General features: G+C 41.3%; 1 protein-coding gene across 1 annotated transcript in view; it reads right to left on the bottom strand.

Annotated features, from left to right (window-relative positions):
• LOC116744142 (guanine nucleotide-binding protein G(o) subunit alpha) overlaps positions 1-962 on the bottom strand; it is a 152,537-nt gene extending 151,575 nt beyond the window's left edge. The window contains exons 1-2 of the mRNA XM_032613504.1: positions 525-962; positions 260-302 (exon numbers count right to left, since the gene is read on the bottom strand). Coding sequence (XP_032469395.1) covers positions 260-302; positions 525-642 — 161 coding nt within the window. The 5' untranslated portion in view covers positions 643-962. The remainder of the gene's footprint in view (positions 1-259; positions 303-524) is intronic.
• Between the last annotated feature and the right edge of the window lie 14,497 nt (positions 963-15,459).

Here is a 15,459-nt window from a genome sequence, read left to right on the forward strand (position 1 = left end):
TTCATACAACTACAGGCGCTCCCCTTCCCTCCACCCCAGCCCGGAGAAAAAAACACCCACCCTGAGAGTTGGGGTGGAGGACCCAGAACCAACGTAGGGCCTGGGGGAGGGGAGTCAAATTCAGGCGTGTGTATGCGTGTGCGTGTGTGCACGAATTAAAAACCGGGCCTGGAGAGCAATGTGAAGTGAGCAAGGTAATAAAAATTATTTAAAAATTATACTTAATAAAAGTACAAATCCCAATGCCACAGGGACTTACTTCATCTGCTTCACAATGGTGCTTTTTCCAGATTCTCCAGCCCCTGTTGGGACAGACAGGGGGGAAAATTTGGTGAGTGTCAGCTTAGGGGACCGGGGTGGGGGGTTGGGGGGTAAGGCATGCGAGGGAGTGGGCGATCCTGGGCACATGGTGGTGCCAACTCGGGGACCAGGTCTCCCCAGGAGCGAGTGGAGGGGGGACTGGTGGGGGGGGGGGTGCAGAGTGGCCGGGGTCGGGGGATGGGGGTGGCAGTCCCGGTCCTTACCCAGCAGGAGTAATTTCACGTCTTTGGCGGCGCTGATGCCATCCTCTTTGAGGTTTTTCTCAATCGCCTTGCTCCGCTCGAGGGCGGCTCGCTCCTCTGCGCTCAGAGTACATCCCATGGTGGCCCCTTCCCTGCCACAGCCCGCACGACTCGGCTGGCACGGCTCCCCGGCTCGGCGCGCCCCCCACCCCCCCAGAAAGCAGAGCCTGGGCTCAAAGGGGAAAAAATCACGATAGCCTCCCCTTGGCTGAAAACAAAAATGTCGCGAAACCAGAACCCCCCAAAAAGACAGCCTCTAACAAGATTCCAGCCGCGGAGACTCGCGGCAGCTGGCGGGGCTCTGGGGGTGTCGAGGCGAGGGTGGCTGGGGTCTGGGGTTCCGGAGCCGAGGGAGGAGGCGCCTGCGGTCCGAGGAGGCGCGAGCTGCAGGCACTGAGGCTTGTGCACGACCCAAAATAAATAAAATAATAGTCGAGGCAGGAATCGCAGCCGGAGCCGGCGGAGGGTGGGGTGGGGGGCAGGGTGGGTCCTTCTGCCGCTGCTGCCGGAGGAGGAGGCGGCGCGGGGTGTGGAGGGAGTGAGTTAGGGGGTGCTGCTAGTGTATTTGCATCGCTGTTCCTCAGCCGTCGGTGCGTCCGCGGCGCCTTCGCCGACCCCCGCGCGCTGGGCAGGGCTGGGCAAGGGGCCGGGCCGGGGCGCAGGTCTCTAGCGGGAGACGGCGTCGCTGTTTCCCAGAGCTAGCATCGCTCGGTGGAGCCTACCGAAGAGAAAGGGAGAGCGCGACGGAGCCGCGGGCAGCCGGGAGCTCGAGGGGGAGCGAGAGAGGAGAGAGTCTGGGAGGGAGGGGAGAAAAAAAATGAAGGGAGAGCGAGCGAGCGAGCGCGCGCGCTCCACAGACCGGGCGGGGGAGGGGGCGAGCGCAGCGCGCGAGTGCGCCAGCTGCTCTGCGCACCCCGCACGGCCAGCCGCCCGCTGACGTCAGCAGGGCCGCGCGCCGGGCCCCCGAGACGGGGAGGGGCGGGGGGGGGGGCGGGGGAGGTGCGCGCGCCGAGGCCCGCGTAACTCGCGGGGGCGCGCGCGCGGCGCGGCCTCCCCTCCCCCACCCTCCCCCCACTCCCCTCAGGGCCCGCGGCTTCCCGAGGTGGGCTCGTGCGAGGCCTAGCGGGGGCGGGGCCTGGGGCCGGGCTCGAGCCGGGGCGCCCCTCCCCGCCTCCGCCTCCGCCTCCGCCTCCGCCCTCGCCCAGTGCTCTGGCGGCTCGGGCCTGGTCAACGCGAGCTCGCGGCTGGGTAGCCCGCGCCACCGTCAGGTGGGTCCACTGGGTCGCGGCCGGCGCCGCCTCCCTCGCTCCCTGCCTCCTCTCCATCTTGGCTCCAACAGCGCGCCTTCTTGGTTGCTCTCCGGCTGCTAGGGCCGTAGCAGCCGAGGTCAGGTGGCCTCGGTTAACTCGAGGAGACCGTGGTTCTGAGGGAACCTGCGTTCCCAATCATTCGCCCTTGGGGCGTAGGGGCAGATTCGGATTTTTCGCTTCCTGCGTCCCACAAACATTTATTGAGCACCTAGTATGTGAGAAAGGAGGCTGTGAGGAGAGGAACACAGCAGGATGAGACAAAGCCAGGGCCTGTTCTCAAGGAGACTCTGCCTCCCTTTGCCATCGCGGACCCTGCTCCAAGATTGCCGGCCAAAAGGGCAGCGCAGGAGACAGTTCCCACACTGGGCAGCTTTTGGATGGGAGGGACAGGTTTTCGTGCAAGTGATGCTTACTTTCTCAACACAGAGCTTAAATGCTTTTTGCTCATTTTGAAAGGTTTAGTTTGGTTGAGATTTTTGCACGGAGCCCTCTTGTTTTGCCTGTTCCCAAAACACAAATACATTAAATGAATAGATTTTGAGAGACGAGAGCTTCTTCCTCTTAAATCTTTTAAAACACTCCCCCGCCCCATCTCTTTTTAAAATAAAGACCCAGCAACCCTGAGTCAGTTACTCAGCGTACAGCTCATCAGATACTGAGGAAACACATACACTTCTGCCAAAGATCGGGCATGTTCTAGGCGGTCTCTGAGATTTTGAAGAAATTAGTTCTCACTGCACAAAATGGTTTTACAATCAGTTCCATCAGACAGCCACAGGGGCCCTCCTAGAAAAAGGGGCCAATAGGAAAGATTGCATGGGGATAGGAGAGGCAACCGGCCAGTGGAAAACGTTTTTTCTAATAGTTGGGCATTTTTGTGGCTCTGAAGGCAAACTTGTTTGTTTCATTTCAACAATAGAAAAAACACCCCTGTTTTTGGTAATGTTACCCAGCATAAAAATACATTTGCAATGGGGGGGAGGCAATTAAAGCCCATGCAGAAGAAAACATTTTTTTCCCCTGAATTTTTCAATTTGTTTCCTAGTTTGGGTTTGTCTCATTCCACAAATAGCTGTCAAAAGTTGTATGTAATTTGAATATTTAACCTTAGATCACATTTAAATATTGTAGAAAACTGACAAAGGACTCTTATAAAGAATTGTTTTATAAAGTAAATAACTTCTTCCCCACTTGCCCCTCCACCCCTACCCAGTCTCCTTTTGTGTGTGTATTGAGGAGGGGAGCTTAGGGGATGAATCTGGTTTGCTTAAAATCTGGCTGTCACTAAAAATCAGCCTCCCAGATCCAAAACAGAGCTTAGGTAACCAATATTCTATAGAATTTGTTATTTCTTTTAAAGGTTGCTAGGATGATTATGCAGATCTCTCAGATATAGGGAAAAAATTCAGCCACCTCACCCAGATTCTGCAATCCCTACGAGGCTGCATCTGAAATACTGAAGAGGTAAGACCGTAACCATTTCTTTGTAAATGGTGGGTCATATTTTACATTTTAATGCTCTTTCATATGAAGTAATTTTTAATTGAAGATCTTAGACTCTTGGGGCATTGTGGTTTACATGGTTGAATCAAACTATCTTTGATTTTGGGTATATTTATTCCTTCTTGGTATCATACCTAGTATGGTGGAGGCACAAACCTATGTTTTGTGTTTTTCTTTACTCAATACTTACTAAGCACCTACCAGCCATGAACAGGGTAATGTTCTAGGCACTATAGGTGTTGTATTTCAAGTTTGTCTACCCTGTTTTCTTTTTCTGGGTCACTTTATATGCATCTTTATAGCTCGGCTTCATAAAAGACTAACAATAATCCGCTTCACCTGTAGAGTGCTTTACAGCTTACAGAGCACTTTTATGAAAATTATCTCTAGTGATCCTCCCACATAAACCTCAGTTAGGGATTGTGGTGTGAGGAGCATCATGGCTAAGTGGAAAGAGCCTGGGCCCATATCAACCTGGGTACACCCATTTTACAACTGAGAAAACTGAGCCTCTGAGGGGCTGAATAAATTGTTCAAGGTCATGCAGTCATTTAGTACTAATGCAGGGCTCCTTTTACAGGTTTGTGGACTATTTGAGAGATAGCATGTTATAAGTATTTATTTTATATTTAAATATATATATATTTATGTCTGCGTGTATATATATATATATATATATATATATATCATATTTCCTAGACTCACAGAAAGCTTACAACTCCAGAAACCAATCATATTCTGGTCCCCCCCACCAAAAGAAGTAAGGATAACATCTCAGTTCTCTGTGAGTTATTAGTAATTAGATAATACCACAAGTGTTTAATTTGTCCATAGTTAATTCCTGTGGGAATGAGGAAATTATAGTCCTAACATCAGGAGTAATCAGGGACAGATTCAATTTGGTTTTATTTTATATGATCCTCAGAATTATATTTCTCTAATTGTTCCTGCTGACCAAAAGAATAATTCTCCTTTACCCCACCTTAGGTCAACTATAGCCCTTACCACACGTGGTTCAGCATACTTTTAATTTTAAAAGTAGGTGATCAGAATATTTTATATACTTTCTAAAAGGAACAACAAAAGCCTACATTGAGCTGCTTTTGTACCGCATGTGGCTCCTATTCTGGAGGACAGTAATTTACCATATAAGCAAGATCCTCCAGGTCTAACTTACAGAATGTGGACTCTGATTTGGTGAACTGAATTTCCGTATTTGTTCCCTTTTGAGGGTACTTTAATTAAATATGCATGTATTGACCATCTACCGTGTTTCATGTATTGACTTAGACTCAAAGGGAGGTTTAGACATGAGCTTGGCTTCCTGAAATCTTGAAATCCCTGGAATGTTTCAAAACAATTCACATCAGAATCAGCTGGGATGCTTGTTAAAAATTCAGTCACCCATCTTACTTCTACCAAGTCAGACTATTCTAAAATCTGCATTGGTATCCACTCCCTACGTGATTTTTCTGTACAAAGTGCTAGGTCTTGTAGAGAATCTGTGCCAATTAATTCTACTAGTAGCTTATATTCTTAAAGTCCAAATATCTCTCCTGTTTCTGAATTCAAATTTTCTTTATGTTTAGTAGTTTTTGTATTTCTGTCAAAGGAAAAACTTATGAGAATTACTATTCCTTATGGACGTTACTCTCCTCGTGGGAAGAAAATAGGCTAAAATGTGTGGTTCATGAGCTAAGTGAAATCAAACTAAATGTCAAACGTATTAGACATTTTGGGGAGAATGGTAGACCACTAGAGGTTTTTAAGTTTCTGCACTAAGGGTTTTTATTATAAAATTGATAGCTCACACTCTAACTTAGTGGTGAATATAATTTAGAAGAATGTCTGGGTAAGGCTAAGAAATGACTTAGAGTTTTCTGATAAATATCTGCCATTAATGAGGGAAGATGCTGATCCAATTTTTTTTATGTCCCTAGAAGATATTATTATCCTTATCCTATTGTCCTTGTTAGCTGTTATTCAGTGCTTCTCTGACTGGTATTAATATTATTTTGTGCACATCTCTCATACCTACCAGAAGAGTGGTTATCAAATGTTATTGTGCATAAGAATTACGTAGGATGCTTTTTAAAATGCAGATTCCTGGGTGAATATCTAGAATTTCTGAATCAGTGAGTCTGAGGTGGAGCCTGATATTGTTCATTTTTACAATCATACGTTCTCACCCAAGTGATGTGCTCAGGAAACATATCACTGGATTATAAACTCCTTTCAGGTGAGGGAGTTACCACTTTGTGTATATCCCAAAAGGTCAGGCATGGCCCATTGTCCACAGGTCATCAATTTTAATGCTATTAACCAAATTCACCTGTCTATAGACAAGGGCTAAATCAGATCATATATCAAAGGTCTTTGCAGTTCTGAGACTTTTTGATTTTTCTAATAGAAATTTTGTGACTTGATTCTGGAAAACTTTTAAGATTGGGTGAGTTCAAAGAGGTAATGACTTATTTTTAAGTAAGATTTTGAAAAATGAAATGATACTGATTTTAAACAAACAAATGGGAGATTTGTTGGGATTTAGGAACTTGTGAGAAGAGCATATGCCAAATGTTTTTGAAGTTTCCATCAGAATATTCTTTGCTAAATTTCTTCTCTCATTTGTTATTTTGCGGACTTCATGAAAAGAATCAGTTTATCATTGTTAGGAATAAAAGATGACATGGGAAGAAATAAAGCTTTTGTGTACTTTTAAACGAAGGAACTTGCTTGAAGCCTTGTAGATAATTGAGTTGAGCTCTTAGGTTATTGAAGTCCATTATGTGGTTGGTGTTGAGAACATTATTTGCTGAGTGTATTTTGATGGTTCAAGAACCCCAAAGAGAGTGTGCTTTGTGATTTTTCTCAATTTAGGATAGCAAGAGAATCCCACAGGGATGCATTTGGCTTGAATTGAGTGGAAAGTTGGAGGGGGCTAGGACTGGTGCTTTCACATTTATAAGACTGACCAAGAGCTGAAATTGAAGTTGGAAGCTTGGCTTAAAATGAAAGCATTTCCTAACAGCCGTGATTCCTGTTGGCATTTTCTTGGAAAACCTTTCATCGGAAACCAAGATTCTTATTTGTTATAATAGGGATAATAGGACTTTTTAACTTACCTGGGCTAGAGTTGACAGATGTGATTAGCTGGTACATGTTTGTAAAGTATTATTTAATACTCTTGTCCTCCAGAAGACAAGAGATTTCCTAACACAAAGATTTCTTGCATTATTTATCATATTCTCTATCTCCATAAGCCTTTCATACATGCAGCTCAAACACATTTAGACATTATCTCATTAGTCTTCTGTAAGCTTCAAGGTCCAAAGTCTTATTACCGCATTGCTCCTTAAAGATAGAAATGTTTCTGTTTGCTCCTGTCAGTTGTGTTTGTGAAGGCAAAAAGTAGGTGAATTTATCTGAATTCAGTTAAAACAAGTTTGGATTGTCTGTAAGAAGTGTGACTGGGGGAGGGGGAGGCTATCAATTAATTCAAACTTATTAGAAGTAGGTTGAGGGTGTTTGGCCAGACTAGAATGATTTAATTTTGTGACCTGTCTGCATCCTCTAAAGTACATGTGGTTTGGGGTGTTCCCAAAGTCTGCCAAGTACCAAGAACATAGTGTTCTAGTGGGGAAACATGGTTCTTCAGTTGAGCTAACATTTGGGTGTATTACCTGTTCCCCAAAGGCCTGTAAAACCCTGACCTCTGTGGCAGAGAAAAACATTTTTATAAAATTCCTGTGTGTGTGTGATGGAGCACATCTATAAAATTGAAGAAGGGTAATTCAGAGTGAGATGTATTTTCAACCAGACACCTATCCCATAGGACTTTTAGCTAGGATCATTCAGAGCTTGAAGTAGAAAGGAAAGAACTGAACTGATTTTCCTCTCAAGGAACACATGCAGTTGGCTGTCTTTCCCCTTGGCCACTGTAGCCTTTGGAGAGGGCTAAGAGAAGAGGAAAGAAAAAGGAGGAGGGAGGGCTCTGAATTAGTTACATCCAATATAAATTAAAAACAGCACTGTCCCTAATGACCAAAGAGAGGACATATACAGATTTCAATAAAAACATTGAATGTAATGGCTTAAAATGACCAAAATTAAAGAGGTGGATGCCCAAAAGCAATCTTAAAAAAATTAATACTGGGATTAATTTTCATGGATTGAGAGGTGGGATGAATGGGGCAGGGAAAGAAAAAGGGTAAATTTTGGGATTGTTCAATTTGATCATCCTTTCTTTGATTCTACCACCTCTGCTTCTGTTTTAGGAAAGATGTGACACCAATCCTTCTTTCCTTCTTTTTTGCTTCTCTCACTTCTGCTCTAATCTGATACTTGGCTTTATCCTACCATAAACATTTCTCCAGTAAGAAAATAGTGATAAGAATGAAATTTTTCCTATCATTGCCTTCACTTATTTAATACATACTTATTGTGTTTACTGTGTTTACTATGCCAGACTCTGTTCTAGGAATACACTGGGAATACACTGTTGAAAACAACACACTAGGTCCCCTGCCATCATGGTGCATATAGTCCCTGATCTTTGAATTATAGCACTCTCTCATACATTATTTAATTTGATCCTTTTAAGAACCCTTTGAAATAGCCCAGATTTCTATTTACATTTTATGCATAATAAAATTAAGCTTAGGGAAGTTCAACTGATTTATCTAAGATCATGCAGCTGGTAAATTACGTAATCAGATGGTCACCCAAATTTTCTGAATTCGAAGACAGTGTCCTTTCTGCCACATTATGCCACTTCTCTAAGATCCAAGGTTCAAAGATTATATCTAAGTTGCTGTTTTTTAAATTGAAGTATAGTTGATTTACAGTGTTGTGTTAAGTTCTGGTGTACAGCAGTGGTTCTGGTGTACAGCAAAGTGTTTCAATTATACATATGTGTGGGTATATATATATACACATATATGCACATATATATGCATATATACACATATATATATTCTTTTTCAGATTCTTTTTAAGTTTCTCTTTTAAACAGTACCTAGACCAATTATATTATTTATATTTTAGTGAGTTATTACTTTACTCAATACTCCTTCCCCCCTTTGTCAGATATTATTGATCATCACAAATGAACTTTATCTAAACAATTCATGATCCAATGATAGTTATTCTAATAAATTATTCCTAGTTCTTAATACAAAATAGATTATCTTTGTAGTGTATAATTATCAGAATATTCTCCATGTTTTGCAACACCCTCTCCCTCATAAAGGTAACAACCAGAAATGGGGAGTAGATGATATACAACTATTAAAGGAAGATATTGAAAAGCTTTAGTCCCAGTAGGTTGGAAAAGTAATTTTCAAAACTAAAAAAAAAGTAACATCAAGAAGGGCAACAGAGTGAAAAGAGCACTGGACTAGGAATCAAGAGACAAAACTTTTAGTCTTGGTTTGGGAAATTCTGTTCTCTTTCCAGACCTCAATTTCCTCAAGGAATGGAATTTTAGGCATCTTCTGTATTCTGCATCCATAATTCTAAATCTGAGTTAAGTGAACAGAGACCTTGGAGAGTGACATTTAGGAAACTATTGAAGGCAGAGCAATAGACCCCTCCACAGGGCAAAGCAAGAAAACGTTACAGATCCATTCAGTTCTTGAATCCAAGTCCATTTGTTCCACTATTGAAATGGTTCCTGTTTCTTTTTTCCTCCCTTCAGATCGAGTAAACCTTTCATACTTCTTATGGCATTTGCTTTAGAAATATAACACCTTTGTAAACAAAACAAGCCAATATTATGAAAGGATTGTAGCTTGACGTTGATTTTTCAACTTAGAAGTGACAGCACTCCTAGATATACTGGAATTTTTTTTAAAGCCTATCTTGAAAGGTTTTCTCCAAATTGCCTTATATCCGTTTTAGCACAGCAGGCACATGATGGCTCATAATCACCACCCAATTGATTTTGAGAGTATTTCTTTGTGAGTGAATAGGATGAGTGGGGAACATCCCACAGGACTGGGGAAGGAGTGTCAAGGGAGTCGCATAGATCCAGGAGTGAGACAGCCAGTGGTAAGTAACCAAAGGGGCAGATGAGCTTGACAAGGGGTTAGCCTTCTCTCAACAGCCTCTACTAGATCTATTCAGTCCTGCCCTTCTTGTGATTTTCTCTGGCATTTGTTCTGACAGTTATCTCAATTCTTCACTCACTTCCCACACCCCTAGAGTGTATCTGCCAGATTAGTAATCGCTTGGTTAGTGATTACTAGTTGCTTCCTGCCTACTTGCTGAAAAGGTTTCATCGAGGGAGTGGAGGAATTCAGCATATGCTTCTACCACCTTACAGATATCAGTCTCTAAGCATGAAGGAACTTAAGCATGAAAGAAAGGATTTATGAGTTCATCCAATAGTGAGCTAAAAATTAGTTGTTCTTGGGGGCTTCCCTGGTGGTGCAGTGGTTGGGAGTCCGCCTGCCGATGCAGGGGACACGGGTTCGTGCCCCGGTCTGGGAAGATCCCACATGCCGCGGAGCGGCTGGGCCCGTGAGCCATGGCCGCTGAGCCTGCGCGTCCAGAGCCTGTGCTCCGCAATGGGAGAGGCCACAACAGTGAGAGGCCTGCATACCGCAAAAAAAAAAAAAAAAGTTGTTCTTTCACTGAAAAAGTGATCTGTTATTTTAAAGAAAAGTAGAGTTGAACACAGGACACCTGGGTTCTCAACCCTAGGCTGTGACATTTCAGAATTTCGTGGGGGTGAAGACAACCTGCTGTTGGCTCCAGAATCCAGTTGCCCCTTGCTCACCTCAGGGAGCTATTCTATTTAAGAATCAGCCTGTTTCACAGCTGACTGCCATCATTATAACTACTGAGAAAAACCACTGTTATCTCTGTGACAACATCCTGAGGCTATGCCTGAAAGAGAATTCAAGTAGGGATGAGGAAGTTGGGTCAGATAGGTCTTTTCCAGTCCTTTCAGCAGGGCACGCTTAGTTGCCTGGGCAAGCTAACCCTTGTATCAGCTCCTGGACTGATACAGGCCATGAGCAGTTAAATCCAAGAGCCCCTAGTTGTGCTGCTTGGTGGCTGCGCATCAAACTAGTCTCTGTGCTGGTCCTTCTTTGAGCTAACCTTGTCCCTAAGGAGTAGGCTCTCACCTTGGTCCTTGTGACTGGTTCCAGTAACAGGCATTTTTTAGGTTCTTGTATCTGACTCTGACCCTGCTTTGGGATTGGAGTTCTATTTTGATCTCCTCAACTTCATGGAAATTAGAACCCAGTCCTTAAACCCAAGTCTGCACAACTGGATCCTTACTACAAACTACTACATCCCTTGATGCCCATCATCAGTTTGTTTGAAACTCTTACCTATTGCCAATGCCCTGACTCCTCAACAAATCACTCCACTTTTGGATTTCCCATGTGTTGACATTGTAGAACCTTCCTCCCACTCCTATAATTGTCTGCATGAACCCTCTACTTACTGTCAGATTCCCTTGATAGCATGTCTTGCCTGCATTTGGAATTTTTCTTTTTGGTGCCTATTGAGTGGACCTGATGTCCTGCCTTGTTCCAATGGGATTACTTATAGTCATTCTCAAACTTTAATGTTCATGAAAATCACCAAGAGTGCTTAGTAAAAGTGCAGGTTCTGGGGTTCCACCCTTAGAGATTGTGATTCAGTAACTCTGTGAAACAGGGCTTAGACATCTGCATTTAAACGTATATCCCTAAATAATTTTGAGGTAGATAGTACAAAAACCACAGTTTAAGACCCCTATTCTAGTTTCTGGGACTTGATCCTTCCTTAGGCTCATCCCATTACTAACCAAACTTGATTTTGACAGTCAGAAAGATTCTGACTTTTCCATAAGGAATTTCTGAATATCATAATCATTGTTACATTTTAGAATATTATTTTTGTTTCTGTTTTTCTGCTCATTAGAAACTTTACAGAGGTTCTAATACCTAGCTATTAAGTCATCCAAGAATATACCACAATTTAAAGAGTCCAGATTTTGCTCATGCTTTGGGCTCTAATTTCTTGTGGTAAAGATAACAGGGTGTTTTAGAAATGCATGAATCATTGTCTCCGTCAGCACCCTGCATTTATTTTAGGGCAATAGAGGAAAGTTCTTCCTCTTGGGTTTGGATTCATGCTTAAATATTGCCTCATCAATGTGCCTATGTATGCCATTATAGGAGTAACATAAATTCATGTATAGATGGCATAAAGATAATGGAGCTGGACACAAGAATTCTGGAGACAGGAGGAATCCAGGTGCAGAAGAACTGCTCTCTATTGTAAGGTATTGGCTTATATGAGGACCACCCTGGCTCAGATGCAGTATTCCTCAGATTCAGGTTAAACACTTTTGGAAAGAATACGTCATAGGGCATGTTGTGTACCTCCTATTCCATTGTATCAAGTGTGTGATAAGGTATATTCCCAGTGCCCAGAATTTGAAAAAATTCCGAGCAATTTTTTAACCCCTGGGTGTCATCAAGAAACTCAGGAAAAGATTTATGTTTCTGGCCAAGATGGAGTAACAGGTACTGCCTGTTTACCCTCTCACCTGAAACACCTGGAAAATAAAACAAAGCAAAATACACAAGATAATGTTTTTTAGACCTTGGACATCAGGCAGTAAAGGACATTGATTCTTGAGAGACAAGAAACAAATGAGGTAACCCTATTATTGCCAAAGCTTACTGCTTTGAGGGAGTTTCCAGGTTGTGGAGCAGGAAGGGGAAATCTAGGTGGAGCTCAGCAGAATCCCTGGGTTGAGGAGATGGAGCTGAGAATCGAGGGGACCCAAGGAAGCTGGAGTTCTCATGACAGAGTATTGAAGAGGAGAGAACTGCACAGAGAGAGAACTCTGGATATTTCCAGAGGTCCTCTTGAGTATTCAGATTACTGATTGGTACATGCATGTGAGGAAATTGCCCAAGACTGGGGAAAAAGCCATCAGAGAGGATTAGAGGAAGCAGTGGCAGCACTCACAGAGGTCCAATAATAGTGCCTGTTCTTGTTAGCCAGACCAGAACATCTATAATTCATAGAGTATTGGAGAGAGTATTTAGGATCTTGTTCAGTAGTCTAAAGGAAGTCATTCAAGCAGAAGGAAAATGGCACCAAGTGGAAATATGGATCTACACAAAGAAGTAAAGAACACCAGAAATAGTAATTATTACTAAATAGTAATTATATGGGTAAATATATAAGATTTTTTCTTATTATGTAAATCTCTAAAAGAACTGACTGTCTAACAATGTGTTGTGGGGTTTATAGCATAGTTATAAGTAAAATACATGACAAAAAAAGGTAGGAGCAAAGAAATGGAAGTGTACAATTTAAGGCTCTTTTATGTAAACTGATATCACTGGGAAGTACACTGTAATTAAAGATGTATACTATAAACACTAAAGCAACTACTAGTAAAATAAGAGAGTAGCTAGTAAGCCAACAAAGGAGATAAAATGGAGTAATAAAAAATATTCAGTACAAAAATAGGCTGAGGGCTTCCCTGGTGGCACAGTGGTTGAGAGTCCGCCTGCCCACCAGATTATGCTGGTATTAATAAGGATAATGAGGGACTATTATGAACAACTTAGATACTAATAAATTCAACAACTTAGATGAAAGAAGCAAATTCATTTTGAAAGACACAGACTATCAAAGCTTACTCAAGAAGAAATAGATAACCTGAATAATCCTATCTGTTAAAGAAATTAAATTTGTATTTAAAAATATTCCCATGAAAAAATGACAGGCCCAAATAGCTTCACTTGGGAATTCTGCTAAACTTTTAAGAAGAAAAAAATACCAATTCTCACAGACACTTCTAGAAAATTGAAGAGAAGCGAACACTTCCCAACTTATTCTATAAGGCCAGCATCACCGTGATACCAGAACCAGACAGACATTACAATAAAAGAAAATTACAGACCAATATTCCTCATGAACATAGATGCAAACATTCTAAAGAAAAAAGAACTCATAATTCTTTACTAAAAGCAAAACCCCAGTGCTTCTCTTAATTCAGTTGAGGTTTCTGGTAGAAAGCCACATGCATTTATATTTCTAATAAGTATGTAGTATAGATGTACACGTTGGTATTTGGTATTCCTAAAAAACTGATTCTAGTGAGGAAGCATTAGAACATAAAAAAGCCACAAACAGAAATGGCTTTGCCCTCTGGGGGACTTTATAGCTGCCTTCACTATATAAAGGTAGTACACTGGCCACCTCTGGTTATACATCATTTAATTTTTTTGACACTCTGGATAGGATTTAACTTTAAGGTGAGCTTATTCTTTGTTTCCTTTGGCAATCACTTTAACATTTTAAAAATTCAGCAGCAATTACCACTTGTAATTTCAGGGTTTTAAAACTCCTCCTATGACTTCTAGAATATTTAAAATTTATAGTATTTAGATAATATTTCACCCACCATTGTCTCATTTCTCCTGAAATTTGTCAAGGTTTGAAGTAATGAATGTAAAAGAAATATACTGTATGTATATTTTAAAAGTTCAGTTTTTCAATGCTTCATTTCCTTCAGTGCTTTGTATTTGTTATGTGTATTTTTTCATGATAATCTTAACAGATAATAATATTTACTCATAAAATTATGAACCAAATATGTTTTACTCATATATTGTTTTACTAGAAATATTTTGGTTAACTTTTGCATTCATGTCTGTCTATCATAAATCCTCAATTAATTGGGTTACTTAAAGGGTGTGTACAGTGCTATCCTTGGTCCACAGAGGGCTAACCAGCTTTGTTATTTTTTTAATCTTTACGTTTGTTTTAACTCTTGTTCCTAACCACATAATGTGCTTTTTAACAAGTAAAGATTCTAGCAACATTAGTAAGTTCTTGCTGATACGTTTATTATTATAATCACTACTTTTAATTTTGAAACTCTAAACAGTAAATTAACCCACAAGATCATATGGGTTCTATGAAAAATACATTGCAATTTATTGTAAATATAGCATTACTATAAATACTAACACTATTGTTGCATAATTATTTAGATTAAATTATGTTATGATAAAACTGTGTCACTTAAGAATGAATCAAAAACCTATTTGGTGAGACACTGAAAATTTTATTGTGGTAATTGAGTGCCTGGATTATGCATGGATGATAAACAAATTAAGGATATAATCGAAGGAATTGCTACCTTGGCTTAATGACTCCCCAAAGGTTATATTCAAATAATTATCCTTCATTTCTAGGTTGATAAAATAATTAAGTTAAAAATGTGACCCTAAAACTGTTTTAGAAAACCACTACTATAACAACAACAACCATCATGTTAACAAATAATAATAGCAATTATTACTACCACTAGTAGAGTACCACCATTTGGTGAGCACTTGCTTTGAGCCATTCACTGGGTCAGTCAGGGTCATTTAATCCTTACCACAATCCTCTAATGTAAGACTTACTATCCTCATTATACATACAAGGAACACTCCCTCAGTTTTCTTTTGTGGAACCACATATCTTCCATTGTTAATTCATACAGTTTAGGTAGATTTGTTCCAGCCCCAGGTTCCAGAGGGGGCAACAAAGCTTAGGCCTGGCCAATTTGAGATTCTCATCCCAGTGGCCATGATGTTCGCTTTAAAGAGGCAAGTGATGCAAGCTGAGTCAGTGAAGACTTCCCAAGACCATTTCTGGAGCTACTTTTTTTCAGTAATAGTATGGCCTATGTCAGGTAAGATTGCTGCAATACATGTGGACATTCAGGATGCGAAATTCAATTCACTTATACTTCTTCCTGTGTCTCTAAAGTTATGATGGAAGATTGGAAACATTCATGGGCCCACCTGAGCCCTGCTCCTATGATTCATGGGGGCTCTTAACCTCATATTAAGCCCAAATATCAGTGAAATCATGGTTTTGATGTGCTATGTCTTTTCTGATATAAATTAAAGTAGACACATAATCATTAAGAAAATTTTATCTGTGTACTACCTAAAATGATTCCATGTCTTGCAGTGGTCTGCATACCACATTTTGGGAAATTCTGGACTAGAAAAGAAGTCACACTGTCCTGTGTTGTTTAGAATGCTATTTTTGTTTATGCATTT

The sequence above is a fragment of the Phocoena sinus genome, chromosome 19 (genome assembly GCF_008692025.1).
Source record: "Phocoena sinus isolate mPhoSin1 chromosome 19, mPhoSin1.pri, whole genome shotgun sequence".
Classification (NCBI taxonomy): domain Eukaryota; kingdom Metazoa; phylum Chordata; class Mammalia; order Artiodactyla; family Phocoenidae; genus Phocoena; species Phocoena sinus.